The following is a 13,927-nucleotide window of genomic DNA, read 5'->3' as shown; positions in this document are numbered from 1 at the left end:
TAAAGGAATAGGTGCCAGAAAATCGACGATTAACAATCAGAGATCTTATGGCATCGTTGGAATATCGGAAGGATCAGTGAAAACCATTTTGAAAGATCATTTGGGCCTAAGAAAAGTGAAAGCACAATTGGTTCCAAAATCATTCATTTATTTTCTGAAAAACATCGTCGCGTTAAAGTCTGTGAAACACTGCTTTCGACTACCAAGATGTCATGAAACGTAGTATTACTGGCGATGAGTCTTGGATCTATGCTTACGACCGAGAAACATACAATTAGTCGGCCGAATATCAAAGCAAAGAAGAGCCGAAGCCGAAAAAACCACGTCAAAACAGCTCAAAAATCAAGGTTATGTAAAAAGTTTTCTTTGATTATCGCGCTTTGGTGCATTCCGAATTCCTTCCGACCAGCCAAACTGTCAACAAGGTATATTATTGAGTGTTAAGCGTCATTTGTGGAAACTTTTCGAAAAAAGAGGTCGAAATTATGGATCGACCACTCTTGGTTTTTGCACCACAATAATGCTTCGTCGTGTACTGCATTGATTGTTCCTGAGTTTTTGCCAAAATTTCAACCAATATCGTGTCGCAACCACCATATTCATCTGATTTAGCTCCGTGTGACTTCTGGCTTCTCGGCAAACGACTTCTCAGAGGGAAAATCGTTTTGAAAGAATTGAAGATATTAAACGTTTAACGCATTGAAGGCTATTCCGGAAATTGACTTTAACAACTGTTTCGAGGATTAGAAAAAACGTTAGCACAAGTGTATTGGTGCCAAAGAGAATAGCTTTGAGGCGAACGACATATGTATACTTTGATGAATAAACTAAAAATTTTAAAATTATGAAAAAAGTCGTAATATTTTTTGCTTATAGTTGTACTACGTCGTCTTTTAAGTTCTTCATATGCATTTAAACGCAAATTTTGTGTTAATTTAAATCACTCAATATTTTATTCACTAAGTCTAAGGGGATTTTAGTCATAACAATAGGATTATTATTTAGTTGATTTTCAAAATTTGTCTTTTATACTTCTCTAAATATAATAACATTTCATATCTTTGATTGTTAAGTATGCATATTTGCGTCTGAAAATATTTAGCATCTCTAATAAACGGTGTTCCATGTTCGATTTCTTTGTTTCAATTATTGTTCCAAGCTGATAAGTACAGTACATCACAATGACATTAACAGCGATAGACTCGCTGGCTTACAAAGCACTAAGTTCACGCATTTCGCCACGAAATGATTTGTATTTGTTTTCGGTTCTTGTATTCTTTCTTGTTTTTGTTTTTTTTTTATTTATTTATTTTTTTGTTTTCTGTGTAATCTGTAAATTACTAATAATAGATAATGCACACACAGCTATGATTTCCTAATTAATTAAGTTCAATAAAAATTAATTAAGTAGTCATTAAGTAGGGGACATTCAGTGGTTCCATTAAGTATGAACTATTTTGGTTTCGCTAAGAGTGCATTTCGATAACAATTAGTAATACATCATTAAAATTGGTAATTCAAATTTGTTTGGACCACTTCTTATACACAACTTGGCTGGCGATTTGCGACAATAATTTATTTAATGTTTCTAGACTAATATCTAATAAAATTGCAATACCTTCAACTAATTACCATATATATGTACATATACAGTTATCAGTAATTTTGATTTTGCAAGATAATACTTTAATCGTGGACGCGCCACGCCATTTTTCATCAATATTTTTGCTTTTTTTTAGTTTTAACATATACATACACATATAGCATACAAATTGCTCTTTATACAAATAAAGTAAGTACGTTTTTGTTTTTGTTTCATTTATACAGCGTTAGGGTAGAAAAATACTTTGTTTCTTTCTTAGTTGTGGTTCCTTTAACATTCATCAATGCAACGCTTCAATTCTAGCTTCAAAAATGAAAACGAATTCAACTAGCAAAAGATTCGTAAAATAGAATGTGTAAAAATTAAATGACTTTATGAACAATAAAATATTTTATAAAGCACTTAAGTGTATAAGTTTATGCTTAAGTACAGGCAATTCCTTCAATTACAGTTATGCAGGTTTCTAAGTTAGGGCGGCTCTTCACAAGAAACTAAATAAATTTGAAAGGGTTTATAAAAACACATTATCCTAAAATTTTTCTATTTATAAATCTTTTCAAATCTATTTAATTTTTGCTTCTAATACAGCTCCTCATATGTACACGTGCTTCCTTATGCCGGAATGGTTGCTTCTTCGTAGAAATCGGGTTCGTCCTCATCCTTGGCTTCGCTGCCGTCGAGCTGCATTAAGTAAGGGACAGCAATTATATGACAAATTCCATTACAGCCAACCAATGATAAAACTAAATAAAATTGCGATCACTTACCGCTTGCAGTTGTTCTGGCGTGTAGAGCATGGCAAGTCGCTGCCTTATGGGCACCATCAAAATCAAAAAGAAGGGGAAAGCCAATGATATTTTGGACGATTTCACAGCCCAGAGTAAAGTAAGACAGAGCAATTGTATTGTGGTGAACATGTGCATTTTCCAAGTGGGCACGCGCTTCACAAACGGTGTGGGCGGGTAGTGCTTTACAGGCATAAAGTATAAGCCCATTCTGAAAGCATTAAAACAGCGGTATATAGTATAAGCGACCAAGTCGAAATTTGTCGGATAGAGAGAGCTTACCTGTCGAAGAATTGTACGCCACTCATTGAAGCGATACCCATGTATAGGAAAACACCGAATAGCACCGCCATGGGTACCAAACGCAGCAAGGGTGCCATTGTCACGGATAGGCCGATTAAGAGCGCCACGAAGAAGCCAGAGACACGTTGCTCTTTCACATCGATGATGCGTGGCGTCTCACCAGGCGCGTGCGTTCTACAATATATAAAACGTTATACATACAATGAAATATATATGTATGTATAATAAATGGTAATCAAATACGCACCTTGACATCACCGTTAGAGCAGAGACGTGTGTTACTGAACGCACGGTAGCTGCACAATGCCATGGCGTGCCGAAGAGGCCGCAACATGTATTCAAAAAACCTAATATCACAATATCCAAATGCAGTCCGGAGCCCTTCTTCAGACCACGCTCCGGCTTATCGACAATCAATTCCGAAATATGCGACTCCATGAAGATGAGAATGTATACCAAAATGGCGGGTATGCCACATGCAAAGGGTGCCCAAACGGGCATACCTCCCAGGGGCACCAACCAACCGCGCACTTCCGGATCACTGGGTGAAATACCCTCTGGCACGCTAAGTTTGTCTGTGTACACTTGTGGTATGAGATAGTCAATCAATACGAAAATCGCTATGGCGATCGGCACACCAAAGTCACCCAGCGCACGGCGAGCATTTCGTCCCAGGAAATGGGAATTACGGAAGAGTTTCAGATAGTAGGCGATCGTGAAGGTGCCCAAGGTGAGTATCGTGCAGAAAAGCGCTGTGTTTGGCATATTCGTATGGGATACGATGTTCGACACTAAACCAATGCTGGATGTAGTGTTCGAGACCGAAACATCGGCCGTTACATTACCCAAACTATCCATCGTTGTATTATCAAAACTCTGTAGTTGCGGTGCTAGTGTTGCTGGTGGAAAATTATAGTCGGCCAACAGCGGGTTCTTCTTATACACCGAAACTAATTTCATCAATGTCTCATAGATGTAGATCAATGTGATCAATGCGGAGAAAATTTCCTGTGTGAAACGGGTAAACAGTCGCACATAAACGCTGCACTCGAACGCAGACAGCGTGGTAGCGATGACGGCCAACCAAACACCGATGTAGGCGCGTATGGTGAGGAAGGGCAAATTGTTCTCGCGACAAAAGTTTATCAACGCTTCGTCAAAGAGCAGCAAAGGGCCAGTAGTACCGATAATACCAAGCGGTTGTCCAGAAATCGTGTGGAAAATTATGCCACAGAGTGCTGTGCTTAACAAGGTCTCTGAAATGCCAATCAGATTGCCAGTCTTTTCGGAGGCCAAACCACCGAAGGTGATTGCGGTCGAGAGGCAAGCAAAGTACATGAAGATCGTGGCGGCCAGTGTTTGCGAGTTCAGACCATCGGTGATGTCGCTCTTGTACATGGGCAGACGGCGCTTAAGGTCATTGCGCAGACCACCCCACCATTTGTGCGTTTTTTCTAACGGATTAATTTTCTTCTTTCCATCCCCACTTTCCAATTCCGGTTTTTTCTCAACAATTACTTTAGCTTCTTCTTTTATCTTCTCCTTCATTTCTTTCTTAACCTAAATATTATATTTGTTAAAATCTGTAGACGTTAGAATACTCTAAGCCCATAGCTTACCTCTAGCGCCTTTCGCTTGCGCGAGCGAATCCAGTCCTTCTTTGCTTTCAATTCCTCAAATGGCAAGAGATCTTGACGCTCCCAATTACCCGGAGGCAGCACAATGGAATCATCCAAGAACTCATTGATAGCCGAAAGCAGATCCTTACGATCATCTGCCTTGTATGCTATTGCATGGAATGGTTCGTTCGCCATTAGCGTAGCAATGGATCGACCCACTTCATGATAGTCCAAGTCGAGGGTCGGCGGGCCCATGAGTATGAACATAAAACGTACCGGCACGGCTACCTCTGTTAAGGTAGGCATAAGCACACCCTCTGCTAGACGCACAAATGCGATGGTTGGTTGTTGCAGAAAGTCCACTGCACCCACCTGCACAGCAAGAAGTTGAGTTTAGCAAAGCCAAGTGTTTAAATTTTAGTTATAATGGTGCTTACCAACACCGTTGTTGCTTCAGCACCCACAGGTATGCGCTTAAGAATGCTGTCGTTTTGCAGCTTCTGCAGATTCTCCTGCGACGAAGAATACAAGTCGTCTCTCATGTCAATCTTCAACTCATTGCTGCGTTTGCTGCCACCAATTTCAGTTGCCGGCATTATTCTGGGCCGCTTGTCTTCCCCAGAGAGGTTCTAAAGCAAGGATTATACAAAGGCTCGTCAAAAACTTCATACGGAAGTTCCTAATATACAAGAACTATGCAGAATTTTGAAGAACTTCGGGAGGCATGAAATTTTATTAATTATCATTTAGTGGGTATTTTGGATTAGTAGGCCTAATAAAGCATGCGTTTAATTTTTGAAAGAAAAACAAAAATCGTACGAAAGTATAAAACTCATGCATACCAAAATAGATATATGAGAATAATATAATAGTATATATGTATTTACAAAGAGGAACGAGTTCTCAAAATAGTTGAATGCTAAGAAGAACTAATGCGGATAAATACGGATATATATGTAGTATATAGTAGTCTCAGGCAATTACTACAATTCATTTAAGTAACACAAGTAACCAAAAAAGAAAGCATTTTATAATTCTTAGTCGTCGCTATGGTATATATCTTAAGTTTCCGGGGGTCGCAGTGTTTGGTTTATCCAAGAAAAGCCGGGGTATATTCATAGGAAAGGTAAGGAAGACAATCCTAGGCTGGGTTAAGTATGATCCAACGTACTCCTTTGGGTTTGATTTACAAGAATTTGTTAAACACTGTATTTTCTGAAGACAGATTTACGTCGCTTTGAGGGCATGAAAAAACATCAATGTTTCCATAAAAGTTAACAATTGTATTGATCCTACAAAATTCATTAAATTTTTTTGGACAAAAACATAAAAAAAATATTCTGCGTCTGTAAATTGATTGCTCTAAATCGTCCCAAAGTGACTAAAAAAGTTTTTCGTCGTATTGCTGGATCACCGCCGACGATCCACAGCCCTCCGAATCATGTCAACTTGCAGCAAAGACATCCACCTCTCTTCGTATTCTAGAATTACTTTCCTAAACCATTTTTAAGGCGAGATTGTTTAACAACAGACAACTACTAAACGCAAAAGAAGGAAAGAAAAAGAATTGCACATGCTTTAACAAAATAATTTCCATTGCATTCACTTATGAACAAAACTTAGACAACTAGAGGAGTTAGAAGGAACAAAACTGGAAAAGAAATCTGACAAACCAAACGAAAAACGTTTTATATATTTCAATATGGAGATTAATTAATTAAACTTTAATTTATTTGTAATTACTCCCAAGTAAGACATGGTGGAGTGCCGTCTGTTGGTACCGTTGCTCGGTTCGCTGTAAGGTGAAATGGATGTGGGCGGTGCACTGAGGGTCTCGCATACGGACCGCCGCTTTTTGGCATTCTCAACGTTGCTAAGATGTTGTTGTAGTGCCAATTGTTGTTGCTGATGAAGGTGCTGCTGAATTTCGCCGCCCATCCAAAGCAACTACAACCCAAATGTGTGTTGTTGGTATTTGGCGGGTGCGGGATTCGGGATTTTTAATGAATAGTGTACAGGTGTGTGTCGGTCAAATATATTTGCAAGCGATTATTTTCAATAGAAGTTCAATAAAATTTACATTTTTTTTTATTTTAGCCAATTTTCAATTTAATTTCGCATAATTTTGGATTTCGCGGGTTCAAAAAAAAAAAAGACGAGAAGATGAGCGCGTTTAAAACAAGCAAAAGAGAGAGAAAAATAATTTTATTTTCATAAGTATTTATATACATACGTGCTGGAGCACTTTATGCGTTTGTCAAACGCATTTGAAACTTAGCAAAGTTGTCAGAAGCATAGCACAAAGAATCAACGAAAGCTTGACGCCAAAAAGTTTAATATCAGCTCGAGGCTTCCATATTAAATTTTTGTTTGTGTTTTTTAAATTTCTGTACTTTTATTGAATCAACAACGACATTTTCCGGAACATTAAGCACGAATAACATTTGAAGTTTGCTTTGTGACTATATTCCTAGACAAAGCGGCTGCCTTCTGCAAGAGGGACGTAACTCAACAACTTTGAATTGCTTTGTGTGCTCCAAAGGTCAAGGCAAATTCTTAACTAGCTAATGATATATCGAAAAGTAACGTAAAAAAGCGAAAGCAATCACTTGAGCACTACTTTCTGGCGTAGTTTCGTTATGAGTTACGACGCTTTTGCCATCAACTACAGTAGCCGTTCGATTATGTGAACATGCGCCCTTAGGAGCTGTGGAAATGAGAGCGCGTGATATGATAACCTGCATCGCTGAAGACATGATTTTGTTATTAAACGAAATTTTTTTTTTCATTTTCTGAACATTCCATTGCCAGCAAGTTTAATTGGGGTAACTAAGCTGAGCGAGTGTACGAAATAGTATAATGACTTTACAAATAATTTGCATTATATATGAGTATAAGCGCATATATTACTGTGAGCAAAAAATAGTAAGACTTTATTCATAATTTTAAAATTCTTAATTTGTTCTTCAAAATCTTTGTCGTCACTCTAAAAGTAATCCCCCTACACTGGTGCCAATGCCTTTTCTAGCTCTCGAAATAGTTGTTAAAGACAGGAATAGCCTTCAATGCGCGTCACGCTTAATGAGTTCAATTGACTCAAAACGGTTTCCTCGGAGAGGTCGTTTAAGTTTGCTGAATAGCCAGAAATCCCACGAATCTTGATCAGGGGAATACGGTGGTTACGACACGATATTGGTTGTAAATTTGGCGAAAAGCCCACGAACAATCAATGCAGTAAGCGACGGTGCATTATGATGGTGCAAAAACCAAGAATTGTCGGCCCATAATTCCGGCCTCCTTTTATAAATACGTATGACGTAAACACTCAAATAGTATTCCTTGTTGACAATTTGGGCGGTCAGAAGGAATTCAGAGTGCACCACACCTCGGCATTCGAAAAAAACTGAAACATAACCTTCATTTTTGATCTGCTCTGACGTGTTTTTTCGGCTTCGGCTCACCTTTGTCACGATATTCGGCCGATTGTTCGTATGTTTCCTAGTCGTGAGTATAGATCCAGGACTCATCGCGAGTAATAATGCGATTCATGACATCCTGGTGGTCGGAAAGCATTGTTTCACAGACGTTAAGGCGACGGTGTTTTTCGAAAAAATGAATTGATTTTGGAACCAATCGTTCGTTCACTTTTCTTAAGATATTCGGTCGATGGATCATCTATTACCAGTTCGTAAACATAAACAAGGCTCACACATTCTGGTATTCGGAGAGCTTGGTTTCACAGACCTTAATGCGATGTTTTTTATCGAAAAAAATTGAGTGATTTTGGATCCAATGGTGCTTTTCTTTTTCTTAGACCTTAATCATCCCTCAAAATGATTTTCAGTGATTCTTTCGATATTCCAACGGTGGCAGTAAGATCTCTGGCTGTTAGTTTTCAGGCATCAATTCCTTTATTTTAATGACATGCTGATTATCAGATGATGTTGATTGCCGTTCTGGACGTGGTTTGTCGTCATCCTTTCTCGACTCACTTTGAATAAATTGTACCAATGCGAAACACTTGCTCGCGACAAACAATTATCACCAACATTTTGACGATTTCGGCAATGAAAGGAATCTCTTTCTAATTTCACTCATCGCAAAAATCGTCGCAAACACTTTATGTACGTCAAAAAGTTAAGCGTACATACATATACTAAACACGAAGAATTATTTTGATTTGATATTTGACACAGATGCTACTAGCCTAAAAACAACTTTCGACGAATGGCTTTTCGCGCGAAATCTAAATAAAAAAGTCTTGCTATTTTTTGCCCACAGTAGCATTGGAGGCTATTTTCCTCTGAATTAGATGACATAATTGGACGGCTACTGTAGAAGTTTAGTAAATACTATAATTATATGTAGTTATAGCATATGTATTGCAAGAAAACTTAATGAGATTACAGTTTTGGCAATCGCAGTGGTTACTTTGCTGCCATTCTTTTGCGGTGATTTCTGTTTGTGCACATACAGAGTTACAGTTAGACGAAGATGGTGCACAATGTGGCGAGATTGTTGAGATGAGCAATTGAAATGTCATGTAAGTACATATGTATGGGTAGGCACAGGCGCGGGTGAAGAGATTTTCATGCCGATATTTGGAACAAAACAGGGTAATAAAAATTTATGATTATCCAACGTTTGCGATGGTATGGTATAGCATTGCCGATTTGACGATTTGACGATTTTTGTGTGAAGAAAAAAGTATAATAAAGTGGAAACAGAAAGAGAAAGACAGAGACATACAATATAAATGAATATACCAAGGGCATAAATATGTATATGAGTAATTAATAATAAAGCGATGTTTAATTTGACGTAAATACAATTTTATACGATAAACATCCAATAGCTGAATCAATAACTATTTTTCGCATGTATATATGTACATAGGATAGTTGAGTTAGGTGGTCAACAAGGGAGGTTGATTTATTATGGATAGAATTTATAGATATTCCGCTAAATAATGTAGAGAGAGCTTAGCGCGAAGCGCTGTTGGTAGCATTGATGAGAGCATTGTCCGATGCTGACTAAAGTAATAAAATAATCTTAAAAACAGATCTAGAATTAATTTCTTCAGACTTTTACTCAAGGTGTAGGCCCAAAGTTGTCATCAGTACGACTATGAAGCTTCACTTACAATGATATACATACATATGTACATTAATACTGAATTACATACAAAGTACAAAATATTATTACCCAATTCTTCCAAAAACCAAAAAATATAATGAAGAGTGAATCAATAAAACTCAAAGTGACATGGACGTTTAGTAGTTCAATAAATACGAATGTGTATGTACAGACTTTGATGCGAATTTAACTGAAATTTGGCGCAAAATCATAAAACATATGAGTGAGTGGGCTTATATAATATCGGTTAGTAGTTAAGCATGATCATTAAATACAGAAGCACGAGTCCGCTAGCGCCGAACATAACACAGACGGGGTCTGTGCGACGTGGATTTGTTAGTTTTTGACGGAGAGCAAAGCAATTACTGATAAATACGCACTGACACTAACATTTGAATAATCACGATAAAAGTAAAGATGACATAATATTAGATAAGCAGTTTAAAGCTAAGCTCCGCTTACCTGTAGACTCGTGTAGCTGCTATATTTCCGCTTCGTAAACGGAAAGCCGCTCTGGTGCTCGTTCACGTGTCGGTGACGCAGCAGCAATGAGCGCATAAGCGCCGGTTTGTCTTCGGCATTGATTAGATCTTCAACGACCATCTGCGGGAGTGTCAAAATATGAACGATGAAAATAAAAGACATCGAAGAAGTTTGACATATTCTTGTATTTTATAAAAAAACTGGCATACAATAATGTTTTAACGGACTGGTGCCACATACCTGCTCCACAACGCGGTACGCCACAGCCGGCAGGTCCTTCTCATTCAAATCCAGTAGCACGACACCCGTTTCCAGGCAGCGACGTAAATTGAGCAGCGAGTGGAAAGAGAGTGAAGCAACGTGCGGTTTGCCCCAGCGATCGGAGCCCTCCTCAACATCTTCCTCGTACTTGATCCAACGCGCTGTTTCCTTCCATTCGCGTTCTTCGCCTAAGCCAGTGAGTTCATCGAGTTGCACAAATATCTGACGGCGAGTTAAAGATTGATGAGTTAACATATGGATATTTCATAAACTAAGTGAAAGACATAGACGTTTATTGTCGTATTACCTCGTGCGGACTGTGGTCGTAGACCTTCTTCAGCTGCAAGCCCGCCACACTGATTTGCGGCAACTCGCGCAACTTGATTGATGAATGATGGATTTTGTGACGTCTAAGCGCACGCGGATCATCGGAACGATGGGACCTCAACTCATTGAGATCGGCCTCCTATTAAGTTGAGAAAATACATTTGAGTAAGCTATTAAGAAAAATAGTTGCAGTGAAAGGATATGCTTAAGCCTTTGCAGTGAATAACAACCTGCGCAGCTGGCTGTGGTGTCAAAATTTGCAGTTTGCATATTTGCAGTTGGCATTGATTGTTTCAATTGGTCATTTTCGATTCGTGAATTTGTGTTTAATTTTATAAATTTTATGCACAAAAAAGGTGAGAGAAAAGCACAAAACAAAGCAAGTGATGAATGATTACAGCTTATAAAGATACTGGGTTAAGTGTTTGCTAGAGATTTCTATTGTCTATACGTATTACTAAAAAAGAAATCGCTTCCGAGCACATTCATAAAAAATTTTTTAAATTTTTAGGATCATTTTACTTAAATAAATGCGCTGGACGTAGCCTTGATGTCATTTTACCAAATAAAAGTAGGAAATTTGGTGAATTATCTTGTTTTATGAATATGGTCGGTAGCTAAACTATTGCCACATAAAACTCTAACAATACTTTAAGGACGAATTGAACGCGTTTGGTTACCTCTAATGTGGTATCCTCCGGTTGCACGGATACCTTGCGGACACCGGCCTCGCCATTCTCCTCGACCACCTTTTTGGTTTCCACGCTGTCTTGATGGGAAAATTTACGTTGTCTATAATACTGATGGCGGCTGTGGGGTAAAGTATAAATCGTAAATAACAGTTATTCATCACCAATTATTTAATGAAAAGTAATTGTGGAAAACGTGACCGTTAATTGTAAAAATAATTCACGGAAAGTGAGCTGTGTTTGTGTGAGTGCCATGTACCTTCTTCGTCGTTTGCGTTCGTGTATATTGTCAGCGGGTTGTTCATCGTATACTAAAGTGGGCGGTGTTACGACAGCCTTTTTCTTTCCGAAGTGCACCTGCTTCTCCTCGGCAGAGTTATCCTGTTGACATAAATACAAAAATGCAGTTAAGGTTACATTCTGACGAATATTGTTAAGGGAATCTCAAGCTTTGTTTTTATTGTACACGATTTCGCTTGACGTGGATTAAGCTTGTTTGACCGTTGACGATTCATTGTTTCATCGTTAAACTTACCGAGTGGTCACCGTGTCCAGCGCGTTCTGATACTAGTGGGTAGTCCTCGGGTAGGTCATCATAGTTTTGTGTATTAACGGGATCTGTTGTACTCTCATATTCAGAGTCTTCTTCAATGTTCAGCTCACTTTTACGATGCACTGTAATTATAATGGGCGTATCCTGATCAATTTCGATGTCTCCAACACTTGTACTCATAATTTGAAATAATTTTGCAATAATTTTTATTTTATTTATTTATTTGTAACACTTTTATGCTTAACTTTTGCCTTAACTTTCTTTTAAATAAATTTTCAAATATTTTATTTTTCATATTTTTCCTCATTTTTGGTTTGACGATAAACTGTTTGTTGTTGACAGTTTAAATTTCATAAGCTTGTTTTTATTTTGCTTTCGATATCAAAAAATCGGCGAAATTTCGACTTACCGTTGCTCTGCTTATACGATCCGATCGGCTGATTTGCGTCCTGAAATGTCGTTACATCGAACTTTTCCTTATGGGCACTTGGACCGGCGAAAACTTTTTCCATTTCCGAATCCAAGTAAACCTCGTTTGGATCCTCATTCCCGGTGGACTGCAAGAAAACAACAGAAAAAAGTTCATAAGTTCGTCTTAGCATTATGTGCCTCTGACAGCAAGGAGTTAAGCCATCACTTGGCATATATGTATGTACATATGTAAGTGTCTTATAGTTACATGTGGAAGACTTTGTAAGATTGTTTGGACTGTTTCGCCAGATGCGAACTTGCAACCGCCTGCTTCAGCGCGCACGACACGACCGATCAAGGCATGTCAGGCGAAAGATGCCTCAAATCAAATATTGACTGCTGCATAGCTGTGAAGTTCATCATCGAAACGCATCTCGTGTGGCCGATGTAGCTACATGTACCGATGCATACACACACGAACTACATATGTATGTGGCGGCTGATTGTAAACACGAGTGCATGAAGCCGCATATTTCAGCCGAATGCGCCAACTTTCTGGGGTACAATATTGTTAGCGGATTTCAATTGAGTGAATGGAATGGAACACATGCATGTAAGTCATGTGACTTCTATTTACCATAAATGATTGTTAAACTGTCTGAAATTTCGCTCGCTTCTCAGTTTGTTTACATTCGCTTAAATCAATCGAAGGTGAAGAGCTCTGCAGCTCGTAATTCTAAATAACTGCCTATTATATAAGTGAAGCTGCACATTTAAAATATATTTCTAACTCGGTACACTTAGAAAAACAATAAGGAATAAGGAAATCAAAACAAAAATAGAAACCTAAAAATAAATAATTTGATGAATAGGCAGACAAAAGCCCAAATTGTACTTGTAGGGATCAATATAAGAAAGATATAAAAGGTATCCACAAATGTTTTCAAGGCCATGAAACACTCAATCAATCGAAGATAATCTCGGCCATAACAGAATACGAATCAAAAAATTTATTTTTAAACCTCAAAGGTTGCGAAAGCTGTGTTTAGTGACAAGACTGATTCATTTATAACGGCATAAAAATATTATTGGAGCTATGCAAAGTGGACACAATTGTGAGAACTGAAATTCGAGCAGGTCTGATTGAATGGTGCACAACATAGTGTCAATAATTGGTTTCAATAAAAGCAATTTAGTATTTGATGGGGAAATAAATCACAAAGTGTGATGCAATGACACCGTTATTGCTGCACATATATCATATACATATACAAAAATGAGCCGATGCCCGAGTAAGTAATTACACAGATATTATTTTCAGCAAAGGTTAGCAGAAGTATGTAAAATCTCTTAAAAGTAGGTACATATATGTATTCACTTTCAACCTTTAGTAGTAATCAGCACGCGTTGTTTTCAAGAAACTCGGTAAAATATGTATTCAAATATGCTCCCACTATGCTAAGGGGTTATATACAGTTAGAATTTTCAAAAAATTTATTTTATTTTCTTAATGTACATATATTTAAGAACACACGCAAAAAATTTCATATCGTTCCGGTGAACATTTTCGAAGTTATACGCAAATTTGAAAAGGCGTTTCAGAGAGCTCGGAAGTGCATTCCAGATTTTAAAAGCGGTTTTCTCAGAAAAAATTCTAGAAAATTCGCTATACACTCAGTCCTTTTTTTACGCGATCTCTTTTTACGCTATTTCACTTTAACGCGGTTATTTTTGCAGCGCAAATTCCTTTTTTTACG

At 37.9% G+C, this 13,927-nt stretch overlaps 1 protein-coding gene across 8 annotated transcripts in view; it reads right to left on the bottom strand.

Moving 5' to 3' along the window:
* Positions 1–923: 923 nt before the first annotated feature.
* The window catches only part of LOC120778868 (band 3 anion transport protein), a 49,748-nt gene continuing 36,744 nt past the window's right edge, over positions 924–13,927 (bottom strand). For 3 of the 8 annotated variants that reach the window (XM_040110903.1, XM_040110909.1, XM_040110907.1), the window contains 15 exons: positions 12,169–12,316; positions 11,742–11,881; positions 11,466–11,587; positions 11,198–11,327; positions 10,748–10,759; positions 10,498–10,656; positions 10,170–10,412; positions 9,909–10,049; positions 6,054–6,257; positions 4,748–4,939; positions 4,311–4,682; positions 2,939–4,251; positions 2,671–2,865; positions 2,371–2,599; positions 2,191–2,284 (listed from right to left, as the gene is read on the bottom strand). In XM_040110903.1, coding sequence (XP_039966837.1) covers positions 2,216–2,284; positions 2,371–2,599; positions 2,671–2,865; positions 2,939–4,251; positions 4,311–4,682; positions 4,748–4,939; positions 6,054–6,257; positions 9,909–10,049; positions 10,170–10,412; positions 10,498–10,656; positions 10,748–10,759; positions 11,198–11,327; positions 11,466–11,587; positions 11,742–11,881; positions 12,169–12,316 — 3,669 coding nt within the window. In that variant the 3' untranslated portion in view covers positions 2,191–2,215. Of the gene's footprint in view, positions 2,285–2,370; positions 2,600–2,670; positions 2,866–2,938; positions 4,252–4,310; positions 4,683–4,747; positions 4,940–6,053; positions 6,258–9,908; positions 10,050–10,169; positions 10,413–10,497; positions 10,657–10,747; positions 10,760–11,197; positions 11,328–11,465; positions 11,588–11,741; positions 11,882–12,168; positions 12,317–12,438; positions 12,525–13,927 lie in introns of those variants that run through there. The other 5 variants (XM_040110908.1, XM_040110905.1, XM_040110906.1 and 2 more) reach the window with 5 other exon arrangements.

This window comes from Bactrocera tryoni, chromosome 5 (assembly GCF_016617805.1).
Source record: "Bactrocera tryoni isolate S06 chromosome 5, CSIRO_BtryS06_freeze2, whole genome shotgun sequence".
NCBI classification, from domain to species: Eukaryota; Metazoa; Arthropoda; class Insecta; order Diptera; family Tephritidae; genus Bactrocera; species Bactrocera tryoni.
Note: the sequence above shows the minus strand (reverse complement) of the source record. Positions and strands in the feature narration are given on the sequence as shown.